The sequence below is a fragment of the Capsicum annuum genome, chromosome 1, assembly GCF_002878395.1.
Source record: "Capsicum annuum cultivar UCD-10X-F1 chromosome 1, UCD10Xv1.1, whole genome shotgun sequence".
In the NCBI taxonomy this organism is placed as follows: Eukaryota; Viridiplantae; Streptophyta; class Magnoliopsida; order Solanales; family Solanaceae; genus Capsicum; species Capsicum annuum.
In genome coordinates, this window is record NC_061111.1 from 192,388,106 (window position 1) to 192,406,247 (window position 18,142).

The 18,142-nt window shown below is 35.3% G+C and overlaps 1 protein-coding gene and 1 non-coding gene across 2 annotated transcripts in view; both read left to right on the forward strand.

Annotated features, from left to right (window-relative positions):
• The first annotated feature begins 457 nt into the window (after positions 1-457).
• On the forward strand, positions 458-12,328 carry LOC124898672. The gene is made up of 5 exons (XM_047412426.1): positions 458-540; positions 2,691-2,796; positions 8,258-8,437; positions 8,593-8,703; positions 12,314-12,328. Exons 1-5 carry the CDS (start codon positions 458-460, stop codon positions 12,326-12,328), a joined length of 495 nt encoding a protein of 164 aa, XP_047268382.1.
• A 3,553-nt stretch (positions 12,329-15,881) lies between these two features.
• LOC107857131 overlaps positions 15,882-18,142 on the forward strand; it is a 7,220-nt gene continuing 4,959 nt past the window's right edge. Inside the window, exon 1 of the transcript XR_007055384.1 lies at positions 15,882-16,919. This is a non-coding gene — a transcript (uncharacterized LOC107857131). The remainder of the gene's footprint in view (positions 16,920-18,142) is intronic.

An 18,142-nucleotide genomic window follows, 5' to 3' on the forward strand; every position in this document is an offset into this window, starting at 1 on the left:
TATATATATATATATATATATACGTAACAACAAACAAGCAAAATAATTAAATAAAGATTATAAAATGAAATAATATATTAAAATAATTACATTAATTATTATATATATTTATATGTACAAAGAGAGATGAAAAAAAAAAAGAAAAACAACAAAAATAAACGAGTAAAGTAGTTTTCATCGGATTTTGGGGTAGAGGTACAGCACAGGACGGAGACCTGTGGCGACGGGTTTTGATGACCAACGATCGGATCAGCACACGCGGGAGCTAGCGCTAGTGGATCTAGTCGGTTATCCGGCAAAAGGAGGTGGTTTTTGGGTTGCCAGTTGTTGATTCCGGTAGGGAAGTGCGGCGGCTGTGATGGTGGTTTCATTCAGATTTGGCACTGGAGAAGGGAATACCGACGATGGGAAAGGGGAAATGTGGGTGGCGCCGGCGCGGCTGGAGTAGTGGACAACCATGATGACTGCCGATTTTCAGTTGCGTTTGCCGGTGAAATCGCGACTGTTGGCTAGATTTCACTGGCGAGAGATGGTGGCAGTGTGGGGTTGAGGTATTCCGGTGAAAGTTTGTCGAAAAAATTGATTCACTGCCTATTTTTCTTTCTCTTCGATCTCTGCCTTTTCGTCCTTTTTTTTATATCAATTTTTCTACTTCGTCATTATTACTATCTGGTTTTCTTTATATCCGTTTTTGTATATACGGTATATGTACAGTACAGTGTGTGTATGATTTTGTCGTCAATAAAATTGAAGAACAATGATACAGTATGTATTTTGCAGAATATATTAAGTACATGATGTGTTGTTATGGATTTAGTGAACTATTTGTGAGAATGAAAATATCTATATGCAAATATATCATATTCAGTAATATAATTGCATAACATCCAATAATAATAATTCACATAATTTTTAACTACACATATTAAAATTATTTAAACATTCTCATTCAATGCTTTTCACAATGTAATTTATAACATAAAGGATTTGGATTTGAATAAAAACCTGTAATTGATTCAAATGGAATACTGCAGCAAAGAAATAGTTGTCACTGGAAACTTCAATCGAAAAACTCTTGAACTCTTTGATTTTTCACCCTCTTTATCAGAAATTTTTTTTTACTCTCTAATTTTTCTGTCTGATCCTGTGTGTAATAGTACATCCTTTTTTTATCTGGGTAGATAGTCTCTTTAGTATAGACTACTTGGGGGAAACAGTTACTTTTGAGGGGGGGAAATAGTTTTAACAACAGATAAGAGGGAGGGTTATTCAAAATTCAATTTTTTTTTTATTTCAATTGAAGATAATAAGAATAATAATAAATAAATATAATGATAATAAAAAAATAAAAATAAATAAATAATATAATAATAATAATAAATATAAATATAATAATAGTTAATTAGTTTTATATTTATGAAAAATATAATAAAATTTAAAATATCCAAAAATAAAAATAGTATTAAAACTACTAATTTATTTATTAAAATTTGGAAAAAGAAAATATTTTTTATTTAATTTTTGTATTATTTTTAAAATTAGAATAAAATAAAATATCTCAAAATTAACTTTATTTAATTATTTATTTTAAACTAAAAATTTATTAAAATAAAAATAAGAAGAAAAATAATATATGATCAAGTATATAACTATAAAATATTTAATATCGATAAACAAGTTAAAATTTAGGGAGGATCAAAAATCACATGTCTACAATGCTGGATAATTATCTGACCTGCATAAAGTTCAGTCTCAAATAAGCTATGTGTTTATATGTAGAGATACTGTCATATTTTGGAGATGTACAAAGCAGTCTATCATAGCCACTTTATCGAACCATGCTGAGATAATAGCTATTCATGAAACAAACCAAGAGTGTGTGTGGCTGAGTTCCACTATACATTTCATTCGGGAAAAATGTGGTTTAAAATGTGACAAAGTACCAATGATTTTTTATGAGGATAATGCAGCATGCACAACACAACTTAAGGGAGGACTCAAAGAGATAACGAAGCACATTTCGCCAAATCTTTTCCATACACATCAGTTACAAAAGAATGATGATATTAACGTGCAACAGATTAGTTCAAATGACAATGTGGTTGACTTATTCACCAAGTCTCCTCCAATTGCAACTTTAAAGAAGATGGTGCACAAAATCAAGATGCAAAGGTTCAAGAATGTTCTCATTAGGGGGAGTTAATACGCGATGTACTTTTTTTTCCTTACGAGATTTTCTTCCATTGAGTTTTCTTGTAATGTTTTTAATGAGGCGGCCTATATGCATATTATTAGAGATGTGTACTCTTTTTCCTTCACTAAATTTTTTTTCATTGGACTTTTTCTAGTAAGGTTTTAACGAGACACATTATTTATCAACTAAACATTCAAGTGGGAGTGTTATAAATATATTACCATATATAGAAAATATCTATTTTACCATATATATTAAATGTCTATTTATGGAAAAGTTATAAACCCCAAAGTTAGTTTTACCTTATAAATAAAGGGGTTTTCTACATTGTAATTAACCCATCAAGAAACTTCTCAAGAAAAATAATAATCATTCTCTCTTTTCTCCCTATTCTTGTTGTTCTTACTTTATACTTTATAACAAAGATGTTATTTCTAGAATTTTTACATAAAATTCTTTTCCTGATTTTTATCTTTATGCCAACTTTCTACAATAGAGTAGAAGGTGTACAACAAATTCTTTTGGATACAGATATGGATACTGATGATTTTTTTGCGCTTTTATACATTTTGAAGCTTAATAGATCAGAAATGGACTTAAAGGTATTTTTTTCTAATGTCCTATTTTTATTGGTAAGTGTTAAATTGTGATCACAATGAAATCACGTTTTTATTTATGTAATTATATTTTCAAAACATCATATCAGGGGTGCATAACTGATTTTTTTATGTGTCGTATATATGTGTGCGCGCGCACGATCTTTCTTTTTGTATAAGGTGGTGATAAGATTTACTCCAAATTAAATACTACGATTCAATACTCTGAAATCATATTGAATGGAATCATCTAAATATTATCTACTCCTATACTTTCTATTTACTACTTCATTAAAGTTTTTTGCATTTTGCATCGTAATATGTATTATTTTTTAAATTGAACCTTATTTTATTATTTTTAATAATTTACATCCTGATCTCCTCATTTCCTTAGAAATAGTATAACAAAGAACTTTTTTTTTTAATTGTCCATGAGGACAAAATAGAAAAAATAGACAAAAAGTAATACAAAATGAACGATTTTTTTGTGTTTAGCTTGTAAGTATAAATTCCTAAAGTCACAAGTCTCGATCTAATTGCAGTTTACATTCAACATAAGTTAACAATTTATGTAAATGACATGAGAATTAAGCCGTGTAGGTGATTTACAGAATCCTTCATCTTCGAAAATCTTAGGACAACTGATAATTCATTAATCAACTAGAACTAATTGTAATTTGATAATATTTGTAGTACATCTACTCTAAGTGTGACTTTATTGGTGTACCTGTATATTGATTGAGATTCATTACTGAGGGTTGAAATAAATACACTTGAAATTTATTTCTGTTATATTATGAATTTTAATAGAACCTTATTCTGTTCATATTGTTTTCTAAAACCTTATTTTCAACTTCTTGCAATTGATCCTCTAGAGGGAGAAATTAAGTAAATTTTCATTTTGCACTATACTAATTTTTATATTTTTCTGTTTTTCCTTCACACAATAATTTAAGCAAGACAATTAATGAAGAGATCAGAGTGTAAATCATTAAAAATAATAGAATAGGAGGCAAATTGAAAAATAAAGTATACATTAAGTGAAAAGAGCTCATTTAATTATATCTTTAAAGCGAATAGAGACATCACCGATTTTCGTCCTAATAATAGAATTTGTATGTTGTATATTATTTAGTTCTCTCAATTTTTCTCCCTTCTTCATCTCTGACTTTTGAGGTATCAAATATAATCTCTATATCCAAATGTGTTGTGTTTATAAAATTCGTAGATATTTAAGAATATGATGTGATTTTTTTAAAAAAAATAAAATTTTTAAGAATATGATGTGATATTATCCGCTTTGAATAAACTTGCAAAAGAACTCACATTTAATAGTACTAGCTGTGATGATCTTATAATGGTTATAGCAGTCTCGAGAGATAAGCTGCTTCACGCAGGACTGCTAGATGTGGTTTACTTCCTCAGAGCAGTTGCTTTTTAATTTTTTATTTATTCTCTCTTTTGTTTTGTTTTTGTATTCACTACTTGAATATTCTATTTCTAATTTTTCGCAGAAAGGATTATCTGCAATGCTGCTGCACAGTTATCCAAATTTAGAGTCCTTCGTAAAGATCAAATTTATTTCATAAAAAGTCATTTTAGAATTCTTGTTTAGTCACTTGTGTAAAGGAATGCCTAAATGATAGAAAATGCTTTTTTGAACTTAAATGGACAAATGATACATTATACATATTATAAATGTTTTTCAAAATAATTAAATTTTGATGATATTAACAAGTGGGGTAGGAAAAGTATTTTTATACACCCAAATCAAGGTCTGGGGTTTTAAATCCTCAAATAAGTATTTTATACACCCAAATCTTCGTTTTTACTACCGAAAGTATTAAATCAAAAGTTGTTATCAATTAATAATATTTCATTGAAATTGTATAGTAATTCGATAAACTTTACAATACATACTTACAAAAAAAATTGTTGAAATATTTTATTGATGTATATTAATCATAATTATACATACAACATACAGCTTTTTTTTTTATTCAAAATTATGTCTTTTCACATGAAATATTAACAGGAAAAATTGTTAATTAAATCATACAAAATTTTTATCTTATGGAATGTTGAATATGCTTGTTATATATATGTGAGGATTCAAAATGATCATATAGACAAAATAACCATATCAACATATTTAGTGTATTGTCACAAAGTGATGTCATTGAAAGGTAGAATGTACGCAGTCCATATTACTACCTCAAAGATGAGGTAGAGAGGATGTTCAAATAGATAAAGGTGAAATAGAACCTTATAAGTAGTTAAGAAATTAACCAATTCTTCTAAAAGCTAATTTATATGAAACCACAAAAATTTGGAATAATCTCTTACATAAAAAGAAGAGCTCAAGTTTTGTACCTCTCAGAATAAAAGAGTGAGTACTTGACAGATTAAAAACATGCTAGTTTAGTAAGCATTAAGTTGAAAAGGATTTTGTTTTAATTCACGCAACTGTTGTCCTAGAACTTGGCCATCACTACTTCCTCCGAATCTCGTTTTTCTTCATCTGAATTCAGGAATATAGCCATCTCAACTTGATTTAGTTTTTTAAAAAAAAAAAAAAAAAAAACAATATAGAGAAAATTAGAAACATAATTTTCTTTGTCGTGTCCATTTGTATTTCTCGTAACATTTTAGTTGGGAAGAACATAAGTATAACTATTAGTGAGTTGGGAATTGTAAAAAGTACCCCAAGCCAAATACTAATACCAGATACATTATATAACTACTCCCTAGAATATTGATCGTCTTTCACAATCTTTGAAAACTATATTTATTATTTCTTCAGAACTATATATATATATATATATACAACAACAACAAACCCAGTGTATTCCCACCTAGTGGGGTCTGGGGGGTAAAATGTACGCAGTCCATACCTCTACCTCTGATGAAGTAGAAAGGCTGTTTCCGATAGACCCCCGGCTCAAGGCACGAGATACCACACAAACACATAGTAAAGCACAGAAGCAGATTACATAACATAAATACGGCACCCATAAGTAATATAAAACAGAGGAAAGCAGAGGAAGGCACACAGATTCGTAATAAAACATGGAACACGGAACACGGAATCATAACAAGAATAAAACCCCCACCAAGTAATTCTCTACACTAGCGACCCAAACTGGCCCTAATCCTCTGCCGTAATTCGCGTCCTCCAGACCTTCCTATCTAGGGTCATGTCCTCGGTGAGCTGTAACTGTTCCATGTCCCGCCTAATCAGCTCACCCCAGTACTTCTTCGGCCTACCCCTACCCCGCCTAAAACCATCCAACGCTAGCCTCTCACACCTACGGACCGGGGCATCCATGCCCCTCCTCTTCACGTGTCCGAACCATCTCAATCGTGCTTCCCGCATCTTGCACTCCACTGAAGTCACACCAACCTTCTCCCGGATAGTCTCATTCCGAATTCTATCCCCTCTAGTCAGTCCACACATCCAGCGCAACATCCGTATTTCTGCCACCTTCATTTTTTGGATGTGGGAGTTCTTAACTGGCCAACACTCCGCTGCATACAACAAGGCCGGAAGGACTACCACCCTGTAGAATTTGCCTTTAAGTTTGGGCGGCACCTTCTTATCACACAGCACCCCCGACGCGAGTTTCCACTTCATCCATCCCGCCCCAATATGGTGCGATACATCCTCGTCAATCTCACCGTTAATCTGGATCACGGACCCAAGATACTTGAACTTATCCCTCTTACATACCTCCTGTGCTTCCAGCTTCACTACTGCCTCATTCTCCCGCCTCACGTCATTAAACTTGCATTCCACATACTCTGTCTTGCTTCTGCTCACCCTGAACCCTTTAGACTCAAGAGTTTGCCTCCACACCTCTAATTTGTCATTCACACCCCCTCGAGTCTCATCTATCAGAACTACATCGTCTGCAAAAAGCATACACCACGGCACCTCCCCTTGAATACGCCGCGTCAACACATCCATCACCAACGCAAACAAAAAGGGACTAAGAGTAGATCCCTGATGCAATCCTGTCAGGACAGTGAAATACTCTGAGTCTCCTAACACACACATTTTTACACAACAATCTTGAAGAAATAATAAATATTGTTTTTAAAGGTTGTAAAAGACCATCAGTATTTTGAGTGTGTTTTAGTGTGTTTTTGGTATAAAAAAGAAGACTTGCTTGAAGTAGCTTATGAAATTTCAAGTTTAGAGGAAGGTGAGATGAACAATGGTTAGCAAGTTGGGTAGGAATTCAGTTCTGGCCTAGGTTGTCCATTGATCGGTTGCATCATCTATATCCATTTTATAATGGGGAATTTCTACTATACTTCATATAAATAGAAATTGTAATGGTTACTACTAAACTCATAAATATTGTTATATCACAACTTCTGCTTAATGCTTAAAACAGTAACAAAAATTTTCAGAAAGAGAAAGAATCATATTAAAGAATTAGATGAGTAACAGAATATAAATAAAAATTATAATTGAAGTAATGACCCATCCTTATTTGAAGAAATACATAAATGGGTCAAATAAACCGCTCAAAGTCTTACAAACAAAGAAGTGAGAAGACTGAAAAAAGAGGGAGGAAAGAAGAACTTTACCAGAGGAGTAGAAAACCTCTAGTTGAAAATACCAAGCTGACAAATTCATATTTAGTATATATTGACTTAACTACAACTTTTAAGCTTCTATAATTTAAGATTAAAGGGGGAAAAACTTGATTCATATACCCATTTAAGGAGAATCATTTAGTTTCCATTATTTTAGCTCTTTAAATTCTAAAAATTCTAACTGGTTTTTGTTCTTCTAAAAACCCTTTCAGATCACCTTGCAAATTATCTATATCTTTTAAATGAATTGCATAGCAAATAACAACTTTTATATAAATAAATAATGAGTTGTGCTTAACTATCATTTACGTTGATAGAATTACTCCATTCCAACAGATATTGGTAAGCTAAGAATAATGTTTAGACAAGGGAACAATGAATTACTATTTGATTAAATAGATATTTTACAATATTTTAAGTGTAAGGATAAAATGGTAATCCAACTTTTAATCTGTTTTGTTTGGTAATCCAACTTTGAATTTGTTATAATATAATATAATATGACTACATCCTTTTATATGTAGCTTCTTTTTGTTGTCTACTTCTAACACGAGACTTTTGTTCGCGCACACTCAAAACTATCATGTGGCCTATCACCAAAATTTTTTGGTTTAACATGTTGCGATGTTATCCACTTTTGTTAAAGGCCGCAAGTTTTTCCTAGAAAGCCCTCACACCATTAAGATTACTCCTAAGTCCCACCCTTATATATAATTTCTTTTTCCATCAACTTCCAATATGATATTCCTTTTTGCGCATCCAATATATATATATATATATATATATATATATATTTGGGTTTTCTAACTGTTGATAACAAAGGTTTTCTTACACAATTGACTTGATAAAACCTTTGATGCAGGCAATAACTATCAACACAAATGGATGGACTGATGCAGGGCATGCTGTAAATCAAGTGTATGACATTCTTTACATGATGGGGCGTAACGATGTTGCTGTTGGTGTGGGAGGTGAAGGTGGAATACGTTCCAACGGTACAATTATGCCGGATGTTGGAGGATATCTCCCTATTATTGATCAGGTGAGAAAAATTATCCATTTACTCTACCTTTGGCACAATTCTGAAAGTTTAAATTAAGCATTTGTTGCTCATGTCAAAATATCGTTGCATTATACATCTCCATGCATGCTTGCCCTTTTCCTGAATATGCTACTGATGTTTCACTGATTTGTCAGGAAGATGGAACCGCTGGATATTGTAGATATAGACAAGCTGTACCTATTGGTCGCGGAGGACGCTTGGACATCGACTCAAATTATGGATTCCGAAAGAGTTTCCTTCCACAGGTACCATTCTCCCCGTCTTAATCATATCAATCAAAATTTTGCAATGATGCCGTGTATAGCATTTAAAAGTGTTGATCTGTTTCAAGACTATATAATTATTCTCATACATGAATGGTAAAAGCTTTACCTGGATGGCTACTGAATGTGAAACTGTAGAATTGACAATAATTCGAGGATATGTTTCGTTCTATCCCTCATAGAATTACTCTAACTAGATGATGAAGCTTAGTTCTCATAACTTTGTTCTCCTTTATTTGATATGTGCGTATAACTTGTGTTGTAACTATTACGGGAAACACTTTTTTCACTAACACTTGTATGGAATTCTTTAAAGCTTGAGGTGTGCTTTTGTGTCACTGTCCGTAAGGATATTTCAACCGGCACAGATATATCTCCAAGAATTCAACAAACTCTTCTAATATATAATTAGAAGTCATAAACTAACAAAGATTCCTAAAGACATAAAACCCAGGATACTTATAAAATATGGAAAGAAGTAATTTGTTTTTTCCTCTCGTCTCTTAAGAAAAAAGAATTATCCTAGGAACTCACTCACAACTTAAACCATTTGTCATATATATAGTGGAAGAAGATCATTTTATAGAAATGGAGTTATGACAATATTTAATCGTCAGATTAATGATCACATTAATCTTCCAACGGCTATATATTGAATAGTCATAATAATGAATCAAAATCTTAATGACCCAATTAAATACAAAAATAATGGTTATAGTGAAGATAACTAATGGATCCAAAGTTGATGTATATATATATATATATATATATATATATATACTAGGGACGTGTTTTAAAGCCGTGCGGTCCTGGGCCCAAAGCGGATAATATCGCTAGTGAGTTGGGGAGTTATCGGGGTCTCTCATGCCTTGATGGTTCGGAGTGCTCGTCGCGGCCAGGGCCCCGACTTGGGTCATGACAAAAATGGTATCAGAGCCGCTATTGTGTCAGCCCTGTCGATGTGGGCCAGAGTTTAAACTGAGTTTAGGCAAATCTAGATAAGGCGGGGCAAACCTCAGTCTTGAGTCTAGGCAAATCTCATTCAGTGGGGCAAACCTCAGCAAGGACGTTGAGTCCATAAGGGGGTGTATGTGACACCACAACTTAGGATAAGGAGTCCCACATCGGCAAAACACAGGAGGGATGTTGGGTATATAAGTAAGCAAGCATTACTCTCTAGTAACGCATTTTAAAATCGTGCAAGCCTGGGCCTAGAGCGGACAATATCACTAGTGGGTTGGGGAGTTACAGGGGTCTCTCAGGCCTTGATGGTTCAGGATACCCATCGCGGCCAGGGCCTCGGCTCTGGTCGTGACAAGAAATATGTAACAATCCCAACTTAGAATAAAAAGTCTCACATTGACAAAACACAGGACGGATGCTGGATATATAAGTAAGCAAGCCTTACTCCCTAGTGATGTATTTTAAAGCAGTGCGGGCCTGGGTACCCAGAGCGGACAATATCACTAGTGAGTTGAGCTGTTACAGGGGTCTCTCAGGCTTTGATGCTTCTACATGCCTATCGCGGCCAGGACCTCAACTCGGGTCGTGAAAAGAATGGTATCAGATCCACTCTTGTGTCATCCCTATCAATGTGGGTCAGAGTTTAAACTGAGTTTAGGAAAATCCCGATAAAGCGGGGCAAACCTTAATCTTGAGTCTAGGCAAATCCCATTCAGTGGGGCAAACCTCAGTGAGGATGCTGACTTTATAAGGAGAGGTGTATGTAACAACCATAACTTAGGATAAAGAGTCCCACATCGGCAAAACACAGGAGGGATGTTGGGTATATAAGTAAGCAAGCCTTACTCCCTATTGACCCATTTTAAAGTCGTACGTGCCTGGGCCCAGAGCGGACAATATTACTAATGGGTTGGGCCATTATAGGAATCTCTCGGGTCTCAATAATTCGGGATGCTCGTTGCGGCTAAAGTGATACAAGTGCAACTAGCTCAAGACCATTCACACGTAGCCAAACTCGGGAGTTGCAAAAACTTCAAGCCATGTTCATGCAAAGGGTCGTGTGTGAGAGTGTAATTAATTCATCTAAGGGATTTCATGTTTTTTGAAGTGTATGTTTATTACACTCCAAAGCCACCCAACACCAAGGCTAGAATGGTCATTTTTCTTTCATTTTGTGGAGTACTATATATAGCCAATATTAGGGCTATTTCTTTCACTTAGTTCATTCATGATATTTTGAGACAACAAATACTTGTAATATTTTGGAACTTCTCTCTTCCATTGGAGAAGCTTAAATTCAAAACTTATAAGTAAAGTGATACTTGTGTTGTATCTTAGCTAGAAACTAGGATCTTGAGGTCATAGAGTTCCTCTTGGTCCAAGTAAGAACTTGGTGTTGATATTCTTTAGTATTAGGGTCCTCTCTTATTGTTAGGGTTCTTAGACTCTTGAATATTGTATGTCAAGTTACTATCCTTCTTGTAATCTTGTTAATATTGTGTTGTTGGAATCTTGAAGTCTAGTGTAGCCATGTGGGGCTCTTTCGATTCACTAGAATTATTGTTGACTTGCTGGTTCTTGTTGATAATTTCATCTTCTTGTTCTAAAAACGTGATTCTTGAAGCCTAGTGAAGCTGTGTGTGGCCTATTTCGATACCCTAGCACTTGTTGTTCATATGTTGTTCTTGTTGTTGTTAGTTTCTTGTGTTGTAAACTTGATGTTGTATCACTTAGTATCAAAGCTCAAGGTTTTTTTTTTCTTACAAAACTAATCTTGGGAAGATCTTACCAAAATTAGAAACATTGTGTTGTGTTCGACCTTAGCCGAAACTTGAAGAAATATTGTGTTGACTTGTCCAAGAGTTTTGTGACTAGATCTAGTAATCTTTTACTTGTCTAGTGTGTTTCTAGTATTGGTTTATTTCTCACCAACACTAAAAGTGTCTAGATCTAAAGTTGAGCTTATAAAATTGACCATTGTTGTGGTGACTTGAAGATGGTCATATGTTTTATGTTGTTGTTGACAATTGGTGGCGTTATGGTGTGTTCTTGAAGAAGTTGTTATTGTGTTCTTGAAGGTTTTTGTGGTGTTCATCTTGTTCTTCATCTATTCTTAAAACTTAAGACAACAAAAAAAAAGTGTAAAATAGATCCAAAAAGTTGTAAGACAAGAGTTGTAAAGTTGTTTGTGAGAAGACTTGTACACATCACTTCCTAGACTTAACAACCACTTTTTCTTAAATCAAGGGACCCTGTCTTGTGGGACTAAAGTCAAATCTCACCTTTTTGAGTTTGAAAGGTTGAAAAAGACTACAAGACTTTTATTTTTCCTCCAATATCAAGTTATCCATTACAAAAAAATTATGTAAAGATTAAGACTTCAAGTTGATGAACAAATTATGTAGGTCGTGACTGATTGTAAGCTACCACATCACCCTAAAACACTGTTCACGTCAAGATTAAGCTCAAATTTGGATTTTCTTAGTTTCTAATTGTTGATTCTTGGCTTACCTTAGTTGTTCTAAGAACTAACTAACAAACTAGTACACTCCTACTAGTTTGTTACTTAGTCCCTTGAAGCCTTGAGTTTGTGTCATCATTTTCTTGTGTGCTTTTGTCGTTTGAACAGGTTGAAACTTCTTGATTCTAGTCCGACGAGAATTCTTTGAGTCTTCAAACAAGAATCCACTCCGGACAAGAGCCTACCCATACTTTAAGGATTCACGGGTTACTAGCCAATCTACAATACTTGTGGAACTAAAGTGTGAGGTGATCTAAAGAGTATAAGTGAGGAGAGGGTTACACTAACTTGTTTTTTGATTTTGTAGGTAATACCTTGACAATAGAGGGAACCACTTCTCAAATCGTGGATTCCAATGCTATTAAGACTATGAGGGTTACTCTTAAGGCTATGACTCGAATACTTGAAAGGTTGAATACAGAAGTTGGAGCCGTGAAAAAGGATTTGACCACAATAAAAAGAGATGTGTCAACTATTAATGGGAGATTAGAAAAACTAGAGAGTCAAAGGAACTCTCGCCCTTCTACTCCTCAGCATATTTCTTCAAATGGACATGATAGAACTTCCTCCGCCACCGTTACTCCCGAAACATGGCACCAAATGCTAAATCCACCATAAACTCCACTAAATGCAGTAAGCCAAACCACTTTTTTTTCTTTAAACCGTGACTCCACCAGACCAGTACATTCCTAAACTCCTCAAGTCCCACAAGAGGGACTTGGACGTTAAGTACCTCCACTAAATCTAAACCCTTCATTCCAAGCTCCACTAAACCAAAGACCACCACCCCCACAAAATCAAATTTATCCAAATCAAGTTCTAAATGTCCAAAATCATCCCGTACACTCTGAGAAATATGGTAGAGAGGATTATGAAGGGTATGGAGCCTTTTATGATGCTTACTTGAGGGAGGAGAAGATGGGAGGGGGTCGTGTAGATCCAAGAAGATACCGAGGGTATGGAGAAAGGGAAAACCGATACCAAGAAAGAGACGTAGGCATCAACACCATCAAGTTGAGCCTACCAATATTTAAAGGTGAAAGTGACCCCGAGGCCTACTTAGCTTGGGAATTGGCTCGCGAAAATTTTTTCCAAGTTAATGATATCTTGAAAGAATAGAAGAGTTTTTATGTCATAGCTCATTTTGAGGGTTATGATAACACTTGATGGAAGTACGTCAAGCGGTTTGGTAATGAATTAGTTGATCGGCAGCCACCACCTTGGTTTCGATTGAGATACTTAATGAGACAACGGTACCTTCCCGAGAGTTATCGCCATGAGTTGCTTACTCGATTGTATAACTTGTGTCAAGGTAACAAAAGTGTGATGACGTATTATGATAAGTTTTAAAAACTCATGTTGAAGCTTGATCATCGTGGGGAACAAATTAGTCATGACATCAACCGATTCAAGTGTGGGTTGAACAAAGAAATCTTCACTCATTTAATATTTCACAAATTTGATACCGTTAAAGGTATCTTCCAAGTGACTCTTGAGATTAAATGGGAACTTAAAGAGAGGTTGTCGTTCAAGGCAAGGGGACAATCCACCTCGAGTTGGACTAGAAGGAAGAAAATGGTTCAATACTCTTTGGGTTGGCCCTAAAACAATGACCAACCCGTTATTACAAGGTTGCCCGAGCCCAAAACGGTCCACAAAATTCCTCCAAGGTAAGAAGTTCATAAGTATCATAACCCTAAAGGGTTCCAATATTTTAAGTGCAAAGGTTGGGGACATAAAGCCAATGAATGTCCAAACCAACGCAATGTAATCCTATAGGAAAGGAGATTATATTACTTTGGTAAAGAGGTGGGTTTTGAAAAAGAAGAGAATGAGGTCGAGCCTCAAGATAGAAAGGGAACCAAGAATGAAGTGCATGATGATGATGATAATGGTGAAGATGTTTATCCACAAGAAGGGGAGTGTATGGTTCCAAACTTTGTAATTAGGCACATCATGATTAATAAGGAAATAGATGACCCTAGTCAAAGGGAAAATCTATTCTGTACTAAATGCCTTGTAAAGGGAAGTGAGTGGACTTTGGTGATAGCTAATAGTAGTTATGCAAATGTTGTTGGTGTCACTATGGTGAACTTCTTGAAATTGCAAACTGCACCTCATACTATCCCTTACAAGTTGCAATGGTTAAATTAATGTGGTGAATTAAAAGTCATGAGGCAATGTGTGATACGGTTTAAGGTAGGAAACTACCAAAATAAAGTGCTTTATGACGTGATACCAATGCAAGCGTGTCACTTGTTATTAGGTAGACCTTGGCAATATGATAGGTCTGCTAAACATGGTGGGAGGTCCAATTGATATACACTTGAGAAGGATGGTTGAAAGGTCACATTTTATCCTCTTTTGCCTTCACAAGTGAATAAACTGCATCAAAGGATGAGAGAATTGAAAGAAAAGGGAAGAAATCCAAAAAATAAAGAAAAAGAGAGAGAACCCGTAGGTGGGGCAGTAGGGGTATCCGGGGCTTCCTCGACATCAAAAGGAAAAGAAAACATGGTGATATTGTCTATAAAAAAGGAACTCTTCTTGGATCATGACGAGGACACACTTATGTTTCTTTTAGCTCATTGTTTTAACACTAACCCCACAATTCTTCTATTTTTTCTTTGATTTCTTGTGTGTTGCAGGATTATGAAGATGTTTTTCCCAAAGAACTTCCACAAGGGTTGCCCCCACTTTGGGGAATTAAACATCAAATTGACTTTGTGTCGGGTTCACAATTGCTAAATAATTTGGCTTATAGACGCAATCCTACGGACACCAAGAACTACAACTACAAGTTGAGAAGTTTCTCAACAAAGGTACATCAAAGAGAGAATGAGTTCGTGTGCGGTTCTGATGTTATTAGTGCCAAAGAAGGACAGAACTTGGCGCATGTGTGTGGACTGCTGAGCCATCAACAAGATTATGGTAAAATATTGTCATTCTATTCCTAGATTAGATGACATGTTTTATGAGTTGAATGGTTCTTATATGTTTTCTAAGATAGATCTTCGGAATGATTATCACCAAATTCGTATGCAACCTGGTGATGAATGGAAAACCGCCTTCAAGACCAAATTTGGTCTCTATGAATGGATGGTTATGCCATTTGGTCTAACCAATGTTCCAAGTACTTTCATGCGGCTAATGAATCATATGATGAAGCCATTTATTAGAAAGTTTGTTGTTGTCTACTTTGATGATGTCTTGGTTTATAGTAAGTCCTTAGATGAGCATGTGATCCATTTACAATGTGTGTTTGATGTCCTTAGAAAGAAAATATTGTATGCAAATCTGGAAAAATGCTCCTTTGGTCTTAATGAAGTTGTTTTCTTGGGTTTTGTTGTTATCTCAAGAGGGGTCGAAGTGGATGAATCCAAAATAAATGCTATCAAAAATTGGCTAATCCCACAAACCGTTGGAGAAGTAAGAAGCTTCCATGGGTTGGCTAGTTTTTATAGAAGGTTTGTCAAAGGATTTAGCACCGTAGACACCCCCTTAACCGAGGTCATTCGAAAAGATCAATCCTTCAAGTGGGGTGACGAGCAGGTTAAGACTTTTGAAGCTTTGAAAGCTATGCTTATCTCTGTGCCTTTTGTTATAATTGCCCAACTTTGATAAGGCGTTCGAAGTTGAATGCGATGCCAATAAAGTAGGCATAGGGGCTGTTTTGATGCAAGATTTAAAACCCATTGCTTACTTTAGCGAAAAACTCAAAGAAGCAACTCTAAACTACTCCACGTATGATTTAAAGTTGTATGGCTTGATTAGAGCCTTGGCCACTTGGCAACACTTTTTGTGGCCTAAGGAATTTGTGATCTGAACGGACCATGAATCCTTGAAACACTTACGGGCACAAGACAAGATTAACAAACGGCACGCCAAATGGATTGAGTTTATAGAAACCTTCCCTTATGTTATTCAATACAAGAAGGGGAAGAACAATGTGGTTGTCGATGCCTTGTCTAGAAAACATGTAATTATGTCCACTTTGTCTTCAAAGTTAATGGGTTTTGAGAGCCTAAAGGCATTATATCCCGAGGACCCTCACTTTGCTCCTATCTTTAGGGAATGTGAAGAATTGGATAGGAATAAGTGGGTTTCGGATAGGGGTTCAAATCCCTATGCCAAGTTCGATGGTTACTTGTTTAAAAGTAGATGATTATGTGTACCTTCTAGATCTTTGAGAGAGTTGTTTGTGAGGGAAGCACACGATGGCGGTCTAATGGGTCATTTTGGGATTGACAAGACCCTTGGGATATTAGAGGAGGAATTCTATTGGCCTAGAATGCACAAGGATGTGGCTAGGATTTGTGGCCAATGTATAGATTTCAAGAGAGCCAAGTCTCGGCTCCTCCCTCACGGGTTGTATACCCCAGTTTCCACTCTTTTACGTCCTTGGCTTGATATATCTATGGATTTTGTATTAGGATTGCCGAGGACTAGAGGAGGTAGGGATAGCATTTTTGTTGTGGTTGATCGGTTTTCTAAGATGGCACACTTCATTCCTTGTTCAAAAAGTGAAGTTGCATCACGTGTAGCTTCTTTATTTGTAAAAAATATTGTCAAATTACATGGTGTTTCGAGGACCATTGTAAGTGATAAGGACTCTAAGTTCCTTAGTTACTTTTGGAAGTCAATGTGGGGTAGGCTTGGCACTAAATTGCTATTCTCTACATCTTGTCACCCACAAACTGATGGCCAAACTGAGGTCGTAAATAGGACTTTGAGTTCTATGTTACGATCAATGGTTAAAGAAAAAATGACTTCATGGGAGGACCACCTACCTTTGGTGGAATTTGCATACAATCGGGTTATACACTCAAGTACGAGAATAACTCCCTTTGAGTGTGTATATAGAATCAACCCCCTCACCCCTTTGGATTTAACTTCTTTTCCAAGTGATCTCATGATTAGCTTAGATGGAAGTAATAAGGCCGAATCCATAAAGAAATTTCATGATAAAGTGAGGCAAAAGCTTGAGAAGAAAAATTAAGACATCACTAAGAGAGAAAACAAGGGGAGAAGAAAGCTTATTCTTGAATCGGGTGATTGGGTTTGGGTGCACCTTAGGAAAAGTCGATTTCCTTCACAAAGGAAAACCAAGTTGATGTCGAGGGGTGGTGGTCCTTTTCAAGTACTTGAAAGAATCAATGATAATGCCTACAAAATTGACCTTCCTCCAGAATATCAAGTGCACAAGACCTTCAACATATGTGACCTCTCTCCTATTGCCAAAGTTGAGAATGAACATCCACCGAATTTGAGGAAAAATTCCCTTGAAGATGGAGAGGATGATACAAGTGCAACTAGCTCAAGATCATTCACAAGTAGCCAAACTCGGGAGTTACAAAAACTACAAGCTATGATCATGCAAAGGGCCGTATGTGAGTATGTAATTAGTTCATCTAAGGGATTCCATGTTTTGAAGTGTGAAGAGGGGTTTTGAAGTGTAAGTTTATTACACTCCAAAGCCACCCAAGACCAAGGCTAGAATGGTCATTTTCCTTTCATTTTGTGGAGTACTATATATAGACAATATTAAGGCTATTTCTTTCACTTGGTTCATTCATGATATTTTGAGACAACAAATACTTGTAATATTTTGGAATTTCTCTCTTTCATTGGAGAAGCTCAAATTTGAAACTCACAAGTAGAGTAATACTTGTGTTGTCTCTTGGCTAGAAACTAGGATTTTGAGGTCATAGAGTTTCTCTTGGTCCAAGTAAGAACTTGGTGTTGATATTCTTTAGTCTTAGGGTCCTCTCTTGTTGTTAGGGTTCTTAGACTCTTGAATATTGTATGTCAAGTTATTATCATTCTTGTAATCTTATTAATATTGTTTTGTTGGAATCTTGAAGTCTAGTGAAGCCGTGTGGGGCTCTTTCGATTCACTAGCATTATTGTTGACTTGCTGGTTCTTGTTGATAATTT

Bases quoted from the DNA above. Each gene is read 5' to 3' on its own strand.
- LOC124898672 (XM_047412426.1), top strand. From the start codon at position 458: ATGATGACTGCCGATTTTCAGTTGCGTTTGCCGGTGAAATCGCGACTG. The intron at 541-2,690 runs GTGGGGTTGAGG...TTTCTACAATAG, and splicing joins TGGCGAGAGATGGTGGCAGT to AGTAGAAGGTGTACAACAAA. The intron at 8,438-8,592 runs GTGAGAAAAATT...CTGATTTGTCAG, and splicing joins ATCTCCCTATTATTGATCAG to GAAGATGGAACCGCTGGATA.